We start from the raw sequence: 20,170 nt of genomic DNA on the forward strand, positions 1-20,170 counted from the left end.
TACTTGCCAAGAGCAACTTTCCTGATGCTGAGTTTGCCCTCCCCCGACTTTTTAAAAATATTTAAAACCCTTTACTGATCCCAGGAAATGTACAGTTGTTACTGCTCATTTTGCCAACTATGCACACATCTATTTTATTTTTAAACTCCATCAAAAAGTTCATTATAGAAAGTTCGATCAAGTTAGTGGGAGTTAGTTTTTAACTAGTTTTAGGATACAATATAAAAATATATGGAGAGAATAATATAACCCCCATGTATTCGTCACCCAACTTTAAAGAACCTTAACATTTTGGATATGTATTCAGTTCCTAGGGCTGTTGTAATAAAGCAGCATAAACTGGATAACTTGAAACAAAATCATTCTTTTTCTCAGTTCTCGAGGCTAGAAATGGAAAACCAAGAGGTTTTGGCAATGTGGTTCCCACTGCAGGCTCTGAGAATCTTGTCATGGTGGTTCCCAGCAATCCTTGTTGGCCCTTGACTTGTAGATGCATCACTCCAATATCTGCCTCTGCCTTCATCTCACAGGGTGCTCTCCCTGTGTTCTCTCTCTCTCTTCCTCTTATAAGGATCTCATTTTTTAGTTTAAGGGCCCACTCTATTATGCTCTCACCTTAGTTTAACTCATTACATCTGCAACAAACTAAAGTCACATTCTGAGGTTCTGGGAACCTCTGAAAGCCTCACCATTAACTATGATATTTTCTCTACATTTCTGATAGATATTAGAAGTTTCTTTCTGCTCATTTTATCTTGAATAATATTCTTATCCTGAACAGATGCTGAATTTTATTAAATGCCATTTTTCTTATGTTAATGTAATCATAATTTGTCTCTTTAATTTCTTTTATTTTGGTTTTTTATTTCTTTTTTAGTTAATTTTATTTTCCAATAAAAGTATCACTTATAAAAGTATCACTTCATTTAAGTTCCAAATTGAGTGGCATAATGTTTTTCAAAGTATTTTTACTGATTGATTTGAGAGAGAGAGAGAGAGAGAGAGAGAGAGAGAGAGAGAGAGAGGCACTGACTTTCTGTTCCACTTATTTATGCATCCATTGGTTGATTCTTATATGTGCCCTGACCAGAAATCTAATCTATAACCTTGACATAGCAGAATGATGCTCAAACCAACTGAGCTACCCAGCCAGGATGTTCAAAGTAATTTTATTATTTTTTTAAAAAAATTATTCTATCTGTAGTTAAAACCATTTTCTATTCCTAACTAGAGGCCTAATGCACGAAATTCATGCAAGAGTAGGCCGTCCTTCCCCCAGCTGCCGGCACCAGCTTCCCTCTGGCACCCAGGACCCGGGCTTCCCTTACAGCCCCGACTTCGTCCAGAAGGTCGTCCGGAAGGGCATCTGGTCTAATTAGCATATTATGCTTTTATTATTATAGATTGTGTGTATTATTTTATTTTTTTTCATCGATCATGGTAGTATTTGTCTCACAGGTCTTCTCATATAACTCAATTTTAGTTTTATTTCTTTAGTATTTTTCTATTTCTATTTTATTTTCATTTTTATCATGTTTACTTCTTTCTACTTCTTATAACTTTATTCTGTGTGGCTATTACCTACAGAATTAAATACTCAAACAGCAATATATCAGGCAAAAGTATATTCAGCAAAGACTATAGTGAGGATTAAATAGTGTACATTAAAAAGAGTAAACAAAAAATAAAAGAGCCTTAGTTTTAGCTTTGCCAAGATGCTGCTCAGTTAGTCCATGGCACCTGCTCTGAATCTATGACCTGCGAACATGAACACTCCCATCAAGAAGCTAATTTTGGTACTACAAAGTTACCAAGACGGGGGGGGGGGGGGGGACGCGTAAATCCAGATGGATAGAAAAATCTATCTATGTACATAATCTCCACTTTTAAGAATTTCATTCAAGACATTGCTTCCTTCTTTGCAATGGGGAGTACCATTGTTATCACACTTTATTTGAGGTTCTTGATCTCTTCCATCATATATATGTATATCCTCTTAACTTCTATAACCCCTTTCATTCTCCTCCCCCACCCCCCAACACTGAATGGCATGGGAGTTCTCTCCAGTGATACGACATCAGTCTTTAATGAGCAGACACTATTGGGCTATCCCCTGTCTCCAGTTAGGATTGGTCAGGCCTCATAATCCTGCCTCATAGAGGAGGTTTCTTCCTACAGAACCAAGTCTGGCTCCTCTATAAGCCACACAGGATTTCAGTGCCTTGCAACTTGAAAGCAGCAGATAGTATTCAATACCTGAAAGACAGGAAAAGATTCTCTCGTCCATACACCTATGCCCAGAAAAATACCAGTGTTGTTCCAGGCCTGTGTACCACGGCCACTTGTACGGCTGGCTCACTTACAGTTCAAACTGAGTTCGTGCTCCTTTGAGTAAGGCCTGGAGTGTATAGTCCTGCATCTAAAGAAAGCTACTTTCCCACAGACACAGCCAGGTAGACCTATCTGCCATGGTAAAAATTCTCCACAGTACAAGCCTTAAAACTTCTCACACAATCCGTGACAGAAAGCAAGTTGTACAACTATAAAAAACAACCCCAGTGAAAAGCTCCGAAGTAAAAATCTCACATGCTGTATGTAGGTAAGGTATCAACAAAGCTTTTAAGGTCAGCCACCCTAGCACTAACAGAAACATCAGCAACAACATATGAGTGTGTTCCCGTAGATTTTACTAGGGGCCATAATCTCTTATACACTATTCAAATTTTTTTTTTTAAGTTTGCAGCAAACACCTGGGGCACAAAACCTGATCTGAAATAGTGTACGTCTACTTACAATCTCTCAGTGTCCAAAGGAAATAAAATGGGAGTTTAGTCTCTGCTTGGAATGTGAACATGCCTTTCATTTTACTAGAAGAGAAAATAAAACTTCAAATGTTCACATACATTTTCAATATACCAACACAATTTGCCACTTAAGGGAACTTTATAAGTAAATAGAAAAACAAAGGTTTTTTTTGCAGTGTGAATAATCTTTCCCAATATTATCTATTGTGTATATTCATGCTTTTGAAATCAGGATATAACTGATCCTGGCTTTTCATATTTGGCAATATCACTATTTACCATTTTGCATTAATTTCCCAAATAGGCTGGTCACAACCCAATTAAGAAGTTTTCTCCCTCTTCTCAGTTTGGTCCCACCAAACAAGCAAACATGACAGATATTTAACAGCAATGCCAGAATAATCTGGCAACTTCAAAAATGTGTAAATTAAACATACGAAGACATAAACAGGCCATAAATAGTTCTCACTGATAGGATTTATTAAAATTCTGAATAAACAAAAAATATTAAATGGGTAAGACCATATAAAAACTTTCACAATTATAAGGCACATTGACATTAAATAGTGGCAGAAGTCTTTTCTCCCAATGAATATTGACTACAAATGGCTCAGAGACAATACTGCTTAGATTTCCCACCTGAAAGTTATCTTGGAAATTAAAAGATAATAGTTAACTTTTTCATATGCAAAAGTTAATAGTAATAATAATGTATTTTTAAGATTAGGGAGCGAAAACACTCCACCGTAGATAATCTTCTTATACAACACTTAGCAACTGAAATCTTTCCATCCCTTCCATCTTTTGGCTAATGAGCCTTATATTTAAGAATGAACCCTGGAGAGAGTATAATCATTTTCCCCATATGGAAAAATTACTGGGCAGAAAATACTGAAATACTACTTCATTATCTCAGCTCAACAGTGGTATAGCCCACATTTAAAAGAAAAAAAAACACATGTCAATTTTACTAAAGTAGAACTTTATGTCAATACTAGAGGCCCAATGAACAAAATTCGTGCACTGGTAGGGTCCTTAGCAGCTGCCAGCTGCTGGCCGGGGCCTCCCTCCCTTCCCCCAGCCAGCCCCCCTGGTTGAACTCCTGGACAACCTCTCAGTCAAGGGGACAATTTGCATACTATGCTTTTATTATATAGGATTCCCCATTATATTCTTATATATATGGAAATTCTTTGACACGGAAAAATCACAATTGGTAAAAGGGGATGGAAAAGAGGGAAAGAAGGAAAAAAGGGAGGGAGAAGAGAGGATGGGGGAAGAGTATGAAAGGAGGAGGCAGGAAGAAGAGTAGAGGGAGGGGCAGTGGAGCTACCTAAAGCAGCTGTCACCAACTTTTCGGACCTCACTGACCACCAGTTGGCGACTGCTGACTTAGAGGATAGAATCAGTGAATGCTGGCAGAGTTCTCTAAGTAAATAATGGTGACAAGAACCTTCTAAACAGGACAAGGATAATGAAAAGAAAGATGTGTACATTATACTCAAGTAGCCCCAGATTTTGTTAGTTTTCTTCTTCCATCACTAACCAGTCAGGTATGCATGAGGAAGTTTGGTTAAATAAGGCACTAAGATTTGGATGTTTGTGTTACCTCCCAAAATTCGTATGTTGAAATCCTAAGCCCCAGTGTGATGGTATTAGGAGGTGGGGCCTTTGGGAGGTACTTAGATCATGAGGGTAGAGCCCTCAAGAATGGGATTAGCCCTCTTATAAAAGAGAATCCACAGGGCTCCCTAGTCCCTTCCTCCACATAAAGACACAGTACCATCTGCAGACCAGGAAGTCAGCCATCAAACTGAATCTCCCAGAATCATAATCTTGAACTGTGAGAAATAAAATTCTGTTGTTTGTAAGTCATCCAGTCTACAGTGTTTTGTTATAGCAATCTGAATGGACTAAGATATAAAGGTAGAAGAGTTGGGGGGGAAAAAAAAAACCTGATCAAACAGGTCCACCCATAATCTGAGCATTCCCGCATCACACTCACAGGAAGGAGAAAACACTGTGGACAGAGAAGCTGAAGCTCTGACCACCTCTCAGACAACCTGTGGATGGTTTGGTAGAACAGTGAATAGAAACAATGAAACAAATGCTTTCTCAGTTCGAGAGCCTTATGCCAACAATCTAAGGCCATGGTGCACTCTATCCTGCTTTCTCCTCCAACCTTGCGGCATTTACAGTAATAATCACTTGCCACTTACTATTTCCATAATAAAGTTTTCAGGGACTGCCACCTTATGCCAAAGTGTACACAGTTTTGAAGAGCTAGGTAAAAGAAAGACCAAGGTGCAAATCCCTCCATGATACACGGACTCGGTCCCCCTCGTATACTTGCTGATAACAAGGCAAGTCAGTGTTCTTCAAGTGTGGGAGGAGGCAACCCCCATCACCTCAGATGTCCTGGTGGGACAGTCTAACTAGGCAGAGAGCTCTGCAAAGAGGCCCAGAAATGGAGTGAGAAGGATGAGGGGGGAAGGAGGGGGGGAGAAAGGAGGGAGAGAGAAAAGGGGCCAGCTAGACAGATCTCTGGAGCTCTCTATGGAGGGGAGCAAGCAGGAAGTCCCCAAACATAGCCCTTCCTCTCTGCTCCCTGGCTTGTTCAAATCATCTTCCTCTGACTCTCCTTAGGAAAGAAGGGGGGCCAAGTTCATCAGTGAGTGCACCAGAACATGCACTGAAGTCAAGTTAAAAAACAAAGACCACCAAGCAGTGAGTGAGGGTGGGAAGGCTGGTCTCCATCATTCTTCCTAGCACGCATGGAACAGAGGTTAAGTCTACTTAATACCTGTTGAAGGCCCCTTTACAGCATTCTATAATCATCACTAATTTAATACCTGTCCAAGCTACATCATCAGATGTGCATATAATTTTATAAGAAAAGTAGAAGATAAACTAGGAGGAAAATTAAATTCCTGTATGTGATGTAATTTTTGGAACAAAACTCAGTAGTGAAGCTAAACTCTCAGCGGTATATAAAGGATTAAATATATTCTATGGTGACTGAAAAAAAAAAACACATACTGCTTCATCATCATGATGTAGAGATTAAAGGCCATAGAGGAAAAAATTTCCTTTCTGCAACTATTTGTTGTAAGTTAAAAGATAAAAGCATGTACAAAGCATCTCAAATGGACAGAAATTGCTCAGAAAGGAGCAATCTTGCAATAGAAAGCCACAATTACCAAAATAATGGTTCCTAAACACTTTGCTTGAATTCAACACGGCATGATTTCCCCCTAATTTTGGAGCACTGGACTACTCCGAATCCACATAATCAGTGGACACTCAAACGTTGGCCAAGTAGAAATAAAACAAATATTTGTCGGTCAAGCCTAATGAGCCAGTCTAGATTAAACTGTTTTAAAGACAATAAATGTATGTGGTAATGAAACCACAATAATCTCACTAAATTAAGTACCCGTTAGTTTTAATTTCTAAATGTGATGAAATATATACCAAACATTTGGAAACAAAATTAAAAGCACATAAACCAGTGTTACTGCTGTTAAAAATATATCTATACTAATAAAAGGGTAATATGCTAATTAGGCTGGATAGACCAGACATCCTTCCGGACAAAGCCATGGTGGCGGGGGCCAACGCAGAGGCAGTTGGGGAGATCAGGCAGGTGAGCAGTTAGGAGCCAGCAGTCTTGGATTGCAAGAGGGATGTCCCAGATTGGAGAGGGTGCAGGCTGGACTGAGGGACACCCCCCCTCCCAGCCGTGCACAAATTTCATGCACTGGGCCCCTAGTAGTTACATAAACTTGATAGTGAATAAAGTTAAAGGTCTTATAAAAGTGTATGTGATGATACCTTATAGGGGGATATAGCTGGGGAAACTTTAGGCATCTTCTAGTACACCTTCTAGTACGCCCCTAAAAATGACCCGCTTCCTTGTCATGTTCCTATAAAAGTCAATCAGCTAGATTCAGAATGACAAATGTTCACAAGATCACTGCCACACAAAACCACCCACTACTGCTGCTTTAAATACTACTGCTTTATCCATAGGAAGCTGCCTTTATTTTATCAAAAAGTCAGGTATTGGCAGTTTCCTGTGGTTCATCTGAAAAGTTACCATTTATTATTATTTTTAATTTATCTTAACTGTTGAAAGTATTACATATCTCCCTCTTTATTCCCCCCCATTGGCCCTCTCCTCCCCATTACTACCCCCTCCCCAGGCCTTCACACAATATTATCTGTGTCCATGGGTTATGCATAAGTGCATGCAAGTTCTCTGATTATGAAAAATTACCAATTAAAATGCAATATGTGCTGGGCATTGTGGTAAATCAACGTGCATAATCTTATTTCATTTTCACAGCTTCATAGAAGTCCACATAATATTGTTTCTATGTACATAATATTTCCATTCTGAGATAGGTGTCAACATGTTCAAGTCCGCTGGGTTTGCTCAACACAAAAGGGAAAGCTTTCAAAGAGTGACATGGTCTCAACCATCCCCTACTCCAAGATGGTAAAGTGAGCCAGGGCGACTTTTATAATCAACTGTTATACACCTGTCTCTCCCCCATCCGACTTAATAGGGGTACGAGGGTAAACTAAAAATATGATTTTTTAAAGTTCTCTTCCTTTCTCATTTCCCACCCTTTTTTTAATTATTATTAATTAAGGTATTACAAATGTGTCCTCATCCCCCCATTAGCCCCCAACCTCCCCCCCACCCCTGCCACGCACACTCAAGATCCCATCCCCCGTTGTCCATGTCCATTGGTTTGGCTTATATACATGTATACAAGTCCTTCGGTTGATCTCTTCCCCTTACCCCCGCCCTCCCCTACTTTCCTTCTGGGGATTGATAGCCTGATCGCTGTTTCTCAGTCTTTGGATCTGTCCCTTTTCATCAGTCTATGTTGTTCTCTATAATCCACAAATGAGTGAGATCATGTGGTATTTATCTTTCTCTGACTGGCTTATTTCACTTAGCATAATGCTCTCCATTTCCATCCACGCTGTTGCAAAAGGCAAGAGTTCCTTTTTTTTTTTACTGCAGCATAGTATTCCATTGTGTAGATGTACCACAGTTTTCTAATCCACTCATCTGCTGATGGGCACTTAGGCTGTTTCCAAATCTTAGCTATGGTGAATTGTGCTGCTATGAACCCACCCTTTTACTAACAGAATGTGTAACTGATTAATCAATTGTCTACATTGAACCTTGTGTTCTGGCTGAGATTTTGTTACAGTTCTCACTTGACCAGGCAAGAATAACAAGACTTTCAAGCCAGCCCTGAACTTAGAGGCCTGGCCACCAAGAATGTGGGGGCTGATTGATTAGGTCTCAGACACTCGGGGATGACACACACTCGATCACCGCTTGAGCGATTTCAGAATGCTGACCATCCTGTTCCGGGGACCAGTAATAAAGACATTCATCAAGACCCAAGACCCCACAGGAACTCCCATTCCAGGACTGCAAATCACCAGCAACCCTCCTGTACTCTCTACCATTCCCTTTCCCCAATCCCCCTATATAAGCTTTCTCCTTACAAGCTCAAGGGAAAGATGGATATTAAGGTTTTTACTGGTCACCTTCCCAGACTTCTGCAATATGATATTATTAAAGGCACACTTATAACCCAATCCCTGTCACTGCTTTTTGGCTGGGGAGTGGCAGACAGCAGGGGCCCAGGACTCTGTTGATCTCTGGTTACAGACTGTGGACTCTTGACGTCAGAAACACTGCCTGGTCATCCTTAGAGTTCCAGGGCCCCGGGCAGTACCTGAACAGCGCTTAAATGAATGTTTAATTAGATGAGCTGTTTAACTGGGGGGGAAAAAAAGGGGTTCCTTAATTTAGAGTCTAGATATGATTAGTACTGTATAAGCCATGGTTTCTTGTTCTAAAAAAAAACTTATTAGAAAGCAATACATGTGACAACATGAATTAAGTGTTCAATTCTGCAAAAAAATAAAAATAAAAAAAATGGGCAGATACTTTTAGGAAAGCAATACTTCAGGCAATAATATCAGCTCACACTGAGCACTGTGCTTAGTGATTTAAGTTGGTTTAATCATTCATGACCTTGGGAGGTAGGTATATTATATCTGTTTTACGGATGAAGAAAATGAAGCACAGCAGAATTAAGTAAATTCCAGGAATCACAGAGGTAATGTATGTTAGAGCTTGCGTTCCAACCCAGATAGAAATAAAACAGTTGTTTCTGCCTGTTTTTCTTTCCTGTGTTTAAACTCTATTTCCTCTGTGACGAAGCCTTCACAAGTCCTTTAAGTCAGATTTCTAACCATTTTTGTAGCATGAACCTTCTGGCAGTCTGGTGAAGTCCATGGATCCCTCCAAAGTATAATGCTTTTAAATGCATACAATTAAGTTCATAGCATCTCAGAAGGAAAGCAGTTTTACTGAAATATAGTTATAAAGATATTTTTAAGAACAAATTTGTGCTATAGCAATTTATGTGCATCTTTAATAAGTCATCAACAAGATATAATGAGAGATTTAAGTGCACTATAGCTTCAGTGTAGTTTATGAACGTAAAGAATATTTCAGATAGCTGCTATAAAATACATAATACAAAAATATATGTACTTCAATTGGTGATAAAGCCACGGATGCTGCTAGTAGTACTCTGGTTTGTTGTCTACATTCATAATGAAAGTAAAATGCTAAATTTTAGTTAGAGAAAATAAAGGCGCAATGTTTTCCCATCTGAGTTCACCGATTCCCAAATTTTATCCAGATGAAGAATCTTAGCTGTAAATTACAACTAATCAGTTTCTTTCTGAAGCTATTGAATTTTCCCTCAGAGGACTCATCATGGTCCCTCCTCACACCTTGGCTAGGAATGTTGGGAATGTGCCTTAACAGAATATCGAGCACTTAAGAGCAAGACAGAACTCATGTTCCTGGGAGGTCACTTGCAATAGCATCTAACATAAAATAGGTGGTCAAAGGTTTATGAGGTAAATGCATGCAAATCTGATATTATTCCCTTGGCTAAAAATATTAGGCACTTCCTAGAAGCTTGAATTTTGTTTTTCAAACTGCTATCCTTCAAGGCAGTAAAGCTTGCCTCACCAGTTCAACTACGTTTAGATAAAACTTCCATCACAAACCTGTATCTGTATGGAAAAGGATGCTCCACCCAATGATCTTAAAACAAGTTTAACCATGCTAGAGGTAACTTCAGTGACAAAAATAGGTCATTTTTCAAACTGCAAAGCATTAATTAGTAGAGACTACATCTTTAGTGTGTTTTATGGGGTACTAAATGAAAACAGGCCTTTCAAGAGTTATTTTTAAGATGATTACTATCAAGGCAATTAAGTTATATAAGCTAAAACACAAATGAACTGAGAAAAAGATGATCACTGACTACCTTAGCAGGTCATAGTCTTGCATGTGTGACCTATGTAGTGCTTTAAGCTTTCCAAGAGCTTATTCTATCCATTTTTATGATTATGAGAGAGAAAAGCTTTAAATATACCAGGGTGAAACAAGCACCCACTGGGGCTATGTTAATAAGGGTATATATGATTCCTCAAAAGACTTCACCCCTGAAACCAAAAGATAAAGTCTTTAAAAATAGAAGTGTAATGATGAAGTGTCTATTGAGTAAATCTGATAGAAGCAACAGAAATGCATTTAACTGACTTGAGTGTGACATTTAAACACACACAAAGCGCCCTGGCCTATGTGGCTCGGTGGCTGAGGGCTGGCCTGTGCACCTACAGGTCACGGGTTGGGTTCGATTTCTCAGTCAAAGGCACAAAGCTGGGTTGCAGGTTCAATCCCTGGCCCTGGTCAAGGGCGTGTGTGGGAGGCAACCAATCGATCTGTCTCTCTCAGACTGATGTTTCTCTCTTACTCTCTTCCCTCCCTCCCTTCTACTATCAATAATAATAATAATAATGATAATAATAATAATAAAATCAATGGAAAAATATCCTCCAGTGAGGCTTAACAACAACAAAAATTATAAACACACACAAAGCTTCATTACTCTTCCAGGCTTGTAAAGGAAGCCAGGGAAATGGAATTATTTATACCTGGAAACTTTTAGAAGTTGAACAGTGACCAAGGTAATAAAGGAAAATTTTAACTCTAAAATTAGGGAGAACTTTCTGAAACAACAAAAAAAACAATCCACATAAGAGGTCGTTTGCCTAATGAGGCAAAGAACTAACTATACTTGTTCAAATAAATGTTCCTTAACCTTAAGGTAACAAGATAATTAATTTGAAGTAAAATAAATGAAACTAAGCAACTTCCTCAAGAAAAACACTTAAAGTTAAAGAGCATGTCCTGTATTAATGAAGTAGTCTTACTAAATGTAATCTGTGAACAAATGGGCTTACACAGCAATGCTTCTGCTCAGAGACCCTCTAAACACCAACTTGGCACTCTCCCTCACAGAGAATGTGGCTTTGCTGACTCTGAATTTAGTAAAAGCACTAAGTTTCCAATCAATAGCCTCATGGCAATAAACTCCTAGATATGTCTAAACTCTTCCTGAACTGTGGCATCAGGCCAAAGTATTACAAAGACTGCGCACAGCACAAAAGAAGCTCCTTGGATCTGGCCAGGGTCCCCTGGGTTTAGAGAATTCGAGAATGCTACAGAGGGAAGCCAAGAGAGGTAAACCACGTGCGCTTCTGTTCTTTGTGCCTTGGGTTAAAATTCCAGATCACTGGTCAAACAGGAAATCTACACTGGGTCTGCTCACCCCAGCCCACTGTGTAGACACAATATCCTTTAATAAGAATGTAGATGTAGGAGAAAAGAGAATTTTAAGAGTTAACAGAGACCTAACCCTGCCCTCTGCCACAAATGTGCTATGGGGGCTTGAAAAAGTCAGCTTCTTCTAAAAGTGCATGAAGAAAGAGGAGGAAAATACTCGAACAGGATGATTTCTTCATCTGTCTTCAAGCAACAAAATTCTATAAATGGTGGATTATCTGGTCTTCATCACAAAGTGGATGTCATCAAGAATGTGGGCAACTCTGCAAAACACAATGACAGGCAGCACAAAGCAAAGGACCCTAAATAGAAACAGCAATCTCAGACTCGAAAATACATTTTCCAGAATCGTACAGAATACCAAATTTAAAATGCCAACCTTAGACTTTAAGAAATGTGATGTCAAACAAAACGGCTAATATCAAAAATGAATAAATACAATGTGATCTGCAGAGCTCAATGCAAATTTAAAGCCTCACTTCTCATTACCGGTCACTGGATTTCGCCTATGAATGTGTTGACCTTTTTTTTAAACTTTCCTGCCACAGGCTGCCAATCTTGGTTTACTTAGTGATCATCAATTCCCGATGAAAAAACAGACCTTTTCATGACATTATTTTAAAGTGTAGAAAAGATTTTGACTGGTCAAACATCCCTTGGAATATGAAAAGCAAATCTTTCTATTCCAAAGTAAAATCATAAAGAAATTCTCATTGGAATATTTAAATACAGACCTGCCCAGCCCCTTTACCTCTAGGTTGTACACACAAGACTAAGTAACACACAGGTTGTGCATCTCAATTCTAAGGAGGTAAGGCCATTACATAAAACAAGATAAAACAAATGCCTTAAAAAGACTCTCATTTTTCACAAGCCAATCACTAAACAAATGCACTTAATTTGTAAATCAATTTTAAGAGTCTGATAATGTTAGACCAGTAGTCGGCAAACTGCGGCTCGTGAGCCACATTCGGCTCTTTGGTCCCTTGAGTGTGGCTCTTCCTAAGCCTTAGGAGGACCCTAATTAAGTTAATAACGATGTACCTACCTATGTAGTTTAAGTTTAAAAAATTTGGCTCTCAAAAGAGATTTCAATTGTTGTACTGTTGATATTTGGCTCTGTTGACTAATGAGTTTGCCGACCACTGTAAGTTAGACAAAGAAAGTAGGCAGTAGAAAAGGAATGATAACGAAGTGATTGCTGGTGGTGAGAAGCTGTCGCAGATATTTCTGAGAAAGAAGCTGACCAATGCAATCAAGTTCCTGGGCATCCTGGACTAGGAAGTAAGATACATAGGGTCCTTCCTGTTTTTTCTTTTTTTCATGAATGTGTACAAAAATTCAAAAACCATAGCCCGGAGATTTCTCCTGGAATGATACTATCAAGCAATGCTCCTTTCTGTGTTCTTTACATTTGGAAATATAAGAGCATGCAAGCTAAGGAAAAGGAGAAACAGAAACAAATTAACTTAGATGAGGGCAATGAGAGGAAGCATCCGAGATCACCTTCCCCATTCAATGGAGTGGGAAACAGGTGCACAGCAATGAAATGAGTGCACACCAACATGCAATTCACAGAGCTACTGATACAAGAAGGGTGGTAGTTGGAATGAGGAGAGGGAGGAAGAACTCTGATGATTTATGAATAAGAAAACACAATCCAAAAACAATAATAAAATGAGAAATTGTATGCATATCTGCATAACCCACAGACACAGACAACAATGTGGTGAAGGCTATGGGTGCAGGGCGGGGGGACAGGGGTGAGAAGGAAGAGATCAAGGGGAAAAAATGGGGACATATGTAATACTTTGAACAATAAAGATTTTTAAAAAAACAATAATAAAATGGGGTGCATTCTCCACTCGGAATGTAAATTTTTTTAAACACCTTGTAATTTTTAAAAGATTAAATACCTCCAATACTCTCTTCCATTGTTTGGAACCACAAGACAAGAAGGACAAGTGGCACTAATAAAAAAAACTACACACCCTTTCTGAAAAGTTGTCAACAAAGCCAACCACCAAAAAGTAAAAGAAAAGCTCCAACATCTATTTTTTTGCACAATAACTGAATTGGAATGTTTCCATTATGCTGAAAACAGCTAGTACACAATTTTATGTACTGTCTTTTTCACTATCTGTTATAAATCATAGTCATTGGTTATATTTGGGTGAAGACCACTTGAATTTTGTGAAAGAGAGGTAGATAACTGATGAGAAGAACAAGTTGGAAAATAATATGTTGCAGTAAACCTATGTTTACCCAACCACAGAATCAGCTGAAGTTTCCTAAATTGAAAAGCAAAAGCAAGCAAAAATATGGCCAGAAAGAAAAAGCAAGTAGAATGTGTGTTCGTTTTATGTCTTCCTCCAGACAATGAGTCACTTGCAGGGGGGCAAAAGAACATGAAAACAATTTTTTTTTAAAAAAAGATGAAGGTAAAGCAGAATCTAATGACAATTAGCAACCATAAAATTATCAAGATTATAACTGCTAACTTTTATTAATCAGCTATGTATGCTACCTGTCATTTCTTTCTTCTTTTCTTGTTCTGGTCCTTCTCTATTAATTTTGTCTGCCTAGTTAGATGATCCAGATGCTTGGATCCATTTTATTTCCAAATTATTCTAACTTTATGAGGAAAAAGATTGATGAAATTTCAAGAGCAGATTTGTTATCTTTTTTTCTTACTTTATAAGCCAGTATTTAAACCAAACAAGACATCCAATAAAAATAACACAACAGAAATTATAGTCATATAAAATCATTATCTTCACAGTATATGCTTCCTCATAACATGCTGAATAGTACTAGCAGTAAATATTTATTAACCAATCGATATAAGCATACAAAGACACACATCCAAGTGGGCACCACATATAAACACCCAGAAAAATCCAATCCTTTAAGGACCTAGTTAAACAACAAAAAAACAACTATTTAACTTTTAATACAGAAGATATCTTGGTCAAATAAAGTGGAGAAAAAGAAATACCTTGAGTCAGATACTAAGATCCCAGGTATTAAAGAGAAGTAAAATAGGCCAAATATCTGAAGGTACAACCAATGTAAAAACAGGCAGATAATTCTTTTAATTTACTGTAGAATATATAAATCTACAACCAAGATGAAAAAAGCTATTCATAAAATTAAAGAAATAGGATTTATAAAGCTAAAAAAATTAATAGCCAACACAGACTTTGGTAAAACTAGTATCCCCAGAGTATGAAGATGTATTTTTCAACTAAAGGGATAATACACATTTATTACATATATATTTTTTCATGGTTAGAAATGGCCATCACAACTAAAGGCAACTAAGCCTAACAAATAAGAAAATCATCACTGATAGGTTAATAGTTGAAAACAGCTGTATACAGTGAACAATATGTAACAACCTAAAAAAAATAAGACTTCAAAAAATCAAAGACAAAAAAGATTGAGGACTCACAGAATACAAGTTTAGAAAGAACATAATAGCCCAACCATGCTTTGAAGTATCTGCCATCTTCAAGGAAATACAAAATCATGAAACTAAGATGAGAAACTAATAAGCAAAATAAATTCCATAGCAAAACTGAAATATTTCAGAAACATAGAATTATGGGAAAATAAGAGTAAAGAACAAAAGATATAGTTTCTACATAGAGCAATAAGTGATGAAATACTCATTCACTTAGCACAACACATATTTGTTGAAGGTACGTGCGTGCTACATACTGCGATACAATGGAAACCAGGACAGAAGTGGCTCTCCATCATGGAATATATTCCAGAAGTTGTGAGATCTAAGTCAGTACCTTTCTCAATCATAGTGTGAATCAAATCAACCAGGTTAGCAAGTTCAAAATTCAGATGCTCCATTGCCAGGAATTCTGACTTCACAGATCTTGGATGGAACCAAAGAATCTGTTGGTAAGCCTTAGTGGATGAGTTCTTAGCTCTGCTATTAAATATCTATGCAGCTTTGAGCACAAGTCACTTCACCTCTAAGATGAAAATAATTCTACCTGTTTAAAAGGTTTATACTAAAGAATAAAAATACTTTTTGATGTGCTTCACATAGCACCTGGTACAGTTGTATTCAAAATGGCAACTGTGGCAGAAAGAGTCCAAAACTCTGGGTCCACATTTAATTCAGCTGCTTATCAAATATATAAACACTGGCCAAGTTATTTAACCTCTGAGTTTTAGTTTCTATTTATGTAATATGTGGGTAGTAATATTTGCACTCTATCAAGAAGAGATATTGTAAGAAAAAAAATAGGTCTTTTTGGTAAACTATAAAAATGCTACCTAAAGGTAATTAATAGTTAAGGCTACTAGCATTGTTAGTCATTGCAAGGTATACAAAAACATCATTAAAGAGAGAGAAAAATTGTCCTGGCCAGTGTTGCTAAGTGGTCCACACACCAAAGGGCTGAGGGTCTGATTCCGAGGCAACTAACCGATGTGTCTTTCTCACCTCTCTCCCTCTCTCTCTCTCTCTCTCTCTCTCTCTCTCTCCTTCCCCCCCCCGCCCCCCCCCACCCCTTCCTTCCACTCTCTCTAAAAATCAATGGAAAAATATCTTTGGGTGAGGCTTAATGACAACAACAAAAAAGAAAAGGGAAAAAAATTGAAAAGCATCCTTTTTTTTAACCAACTTTTCCCCCCCAAAAAAGCAACTTTGGGGGGAAAAACTCTTGAAAAGCAACTTTTTACCCACCAAAATATACTCATTCAAGACTTTATTGAGTACCAACTATATGCCACCTTGGAAATAATTCCCCAGTTTACTAAGATCAAAATCTTAACAGCGCTTTGAGGGTTGCACTAAGACAAGTTGGATATAGTTTCCCAAGTAAACACCGGCTGGAAATATTACCAGAAGAATAGAAAACCCTGGGTGGCCTCTTCAATACTACATCTCTTTGTAACAATCCTAGCAAGCAATCATCTAATTCCATTGCTTAGCAATCTACCAGTTGTAAGAACATCATCTGGGGAGCATGGAGGGACCTGGAGAGTATTATGCTAAGCAAAATAAGCCAGTCAGAGAAAGACAAGTATCCCATGATCTCATTCAGATGTGGAATCTAATGAATAAAATAAATTGATGAACAAAATAGATCTAGAAACATGGAAACATGCAACAGACTGACTATTCTCAGAGGGAAGAGGGGAGAGTGGGGTGGAGGGGGGCAATGAGGGCAGGAGAGGGGACATCTGTAATACTTTCAACAATAAAGACAAATTTTTAAACATAAGTAATAAATAAAAGTATGGATTCTGAAATTTGGACTCAGTAAGTCTAGCCGAGCTCTGGGACATGCATGTGCAGCGTGCTTCCCAAAAGCCCGTAAAGCACAGCCAAGAACCGGCCACCAGTCAGGTTGTACTCACCAGTCCATTCTGCATGTGGCCAGTGCAACCAAATTCCAAAGGTATTAGCTTGAAATCTTCCTCACTTCACCTACCATCTTGGTCCTAATTTTGCTCTTGGTTCCGCATACAACCCAAGCCTAAACCTTCTCTGGGCTAAATATCTCCAGTTCCTTCAAGTAATCTACAAATAATACATTTCAAACCTGACAACGCTAAATTGTCCACATCTTTTTGTTTATATATCATGCCCAGAAGAGTACACAATCCTCATGTAGAATACAATGGGACACGCTCCCCTCCTCGGAATTACAGTATTTTCATTAACACAGCTTAAGTGTGCCTTTTACGCAACTGTGGCCCTATCACATTATGATTACTTCTTTTAAATACACTTATTTTGGAAAAATTTTAGATTCACACGGAAGTTGCAAATATAGTACGGAGAGCTCCCACATCCACCTCACCTCGTTGGCAATTTTCCTAATGTTAACATGTACAGCGTGCCACACCAGCTTACCAAAACCAAAAATGAGCTCAGTGCTTTCTTTCAATTACATCTTTTTATACAAATTACTCCTCTGAGCCGCATTTCCTTCATCCTGAACACAGACTTTTTCACTTTTGTTTTATTACAGGATGCAAATAAAGGCCCTTGCATATTATCCTTTAAGATTCAGCGCAATATTTCATCTTGCTAGACTTTGACTCGAAGACTCAGGCTTTGAGTCCTGCAAGATGAAATGTAACATCCTATACTGAAGATTTTGAGGTCCTATATTTGTTGATATTCTGAGTCAAGGTTCACTTCAGACAACAGCAACTATTGCCATGAGATTCATGCCATACATATATATGGTAAGGAAGATGTCTATACTTCCATCCAATTCAACAGGCCAATTCTTAGGGTAATGTAAACCTCCCTCAGGGTGCATTAAATAACTTCTGAAGCATATCATCAATGATTTACAAATTCAACCAATTTTCTGTACATCCTGTTACTGTGCTTTCATGCAAATATATTATTCCCCATCTCAGGAAAGTTCTTACACATGTGTCTCCAAATTTTTTATTTTTTTGCTAATCTAAATATATGTTTGCATGTGTTGCTTCTTCAGCTGAAAGGCTTAGAGTTATCTGCACAATGAAAGGAATCCATTCACCAAATAATCTGAAATGCTTGGGGAAAAAGGGAACTCTCTAACATCCTCTGGCAACTCACTGAACAGCTCATAGGAAAACTGGTGCTCATAGGAAATCCACAGAGAATTCCTAACGAGTCCGTCACAAAATAAAACCAGAAGAAACAGCAACGTGGCATTTGTAGTATTATTCCTTCAGGAAGAAACGACATTCAATTTATCCTCTTGAAATTAGTTACTGGTCTTAATTATTATAAAGCTTAGGGAACAAAATGACAAAAGACAGCAATTCGCTATTGAAATCCCAATTAAAAAGGATAATTTAGACATGTGGACCCAAAGATAGCTATATTCAGCTATATCAATCATGGCCAAAAAATTTTTCTAAACCGTTTACTTCTCCTCAGAGATGTGAATAATGTTTAATTCTGTTTATCTCTCAAAAACCAGGCTGTGGAATCAGAGTTTTTAAATTACAAAATAGAGTTGACAATGATTTCAGAAAAGTTGCAAACTCATTCCTTTTTATTTTATTATTCCAGTGAGTTTCTTAAAGTGGGAAATCCATTTTTAAAAATCTTGAATAAAGCATCACGCCCTAGCCAGTGTGTCTCAGTTGGTAAGAGCACCATCCTGTACCTTGGAAGTTTGCAAGGCGTTCGATTCTGGTCAGGGCGCATACCTAGGTTGCAGGTTCGATCCCTTGTTGGGGTACATGCAGGAGGCAACTGATCAGTTTCACTCTCACAATGATGTTTTTCTTTCTCCCCCTCTCCCTTCCTCTCTAAAATCAATGACATTTAAAAATAAAATAAGTGTAAAATAAATAATAATAAAATATTAGAATGTCAAAAACAAAGACCTCTTCCCACTTACCTCATAGTAACTCCGGACAGCATTGAAAAATGCTTCATCAGCTACGATCTGGGTTTCCCCGTTGAGGAAGGCCTGGAATCGTTCTTTCAGTAACTGCAATTGTTGCTTATTAAGCTATTAAAAAAAGAAAGAAAAGTAGCTTAAAAATTTGCCAATCCATGAAATGTAATTCTAAAATGTTGTATTTGTTACATGTGTATTAGATTTTACACCTAGAATTAAATTTATGGTAAAGAAAAATAAAAATTAAAAAGTCCTACTATTTATACTTATGACTCAACTAGGGGCCCGGTGCACGAAATTCATGCACAAGTAGGGTCCCTGGGCCTGGCCAGCGATCAGGGCCGTCTGCAGGGTGACCAGTGGGGCAATCAGGGGTGGGGGGCCCCCGCTGACACCTGTCTTGGCTAGCCTGGCACCTCCCACTCACCAGCCCCGCCCTCCCTGCCGCCGCCGACAATCGCCTCCCTCTGTGGGGTGATGAGGGGGCCCCACTGGTACCCGCCTTGGCAGGCCTGGGTCCTGCAGGCTGGGGGCAGCCCCTGCATTGAGCGTCTGCCCCCTGGTGGTCAGTCATAGCAAGTAGTCATTCCGCCGTTTGGTCTATTTGCATATTAGCCTTTTATTATATAGGATTGTAAGACATTTTCAATTTACTTGCCCATATACTCTGGAATCCTGACATTGCACTGAAACCCAAACGTCTACCCCAGATGGAGTTCCTGTGATTACTACCCTGGTCTCTTTGCAGAGACAGGAAAAAAACTAAAATTTGGGTGAGAAATTAACTTGTGCAAAATTACCAGATATCTTGAGCAGAGAAGGCAGAGAACAAGCAGTCTTGAAGGTGAGTGGATAACCCTCGGCCTTGGACAAGAGATAACAGGAAGACTGCAAGGTCAGGGATTCTGAGAAAGAATCCTCTGGAAAGGGCATCTATTGGATGCCAACAGTTTCAATTCCATGAATAAATGCATGGATTCAATGACTGAGATCAATAAAGTACTGATTAAGAGGAGACAAATCCAGAAGAGAACAGAGGTGCAATGGGTGGACAGTGAGTGCATCTTTAAGCACTTTGGTGTGTGGATGGAAAAAAAGGCCACGTGCTAACCTGACAGGCTCAGGGAAGGCCTGCATGGCGGTTCTGCAACCTCAAAGACCTAAAGAAACCACAAAGGATGGTCTGAGATGAAAACTTTAACTAAAGCAGTTTATAGTGCGTAGTCATGTCC

General features: G+C 38.5%; 1 protein-coding gene across 3 annotated transcripts in view; it reads right to left on the reverse strand.

The window, feature by feature from the left end:
* CADPS2 (calcium dependent secretion activator 2) overlaps positions 1-20,170 on the reverse strand; it is a 480,839-nt gene that overhangs the window by 366,605 nt on the left and 94,064 nt on the right. For all 3 annotated transcript variants that reach the window (XM_081101756.1, XM_081101755.1, XM_081101754.1), the window contains exon 2: positions 18,936-19,049. In XM_081101756.1, coding sequence (XP_080957882.1) covers positions 18,936-19,049 — 114 coding nt within the window. The remainder of the gene's footprint in view (positions 1-18,935; positions 19,050-20,170) is intronic.

This window comes from Myotis nattereri, assembly GCF_964212035.1.
Source record: "Myotis nattereri genome assembly, chromosome: 11".
NCBI lineage: Eukaryota > Metazoa > Chordata > Mammalia > Chiroptera > Vespertilionidae > Myotis > Myotis nattereri.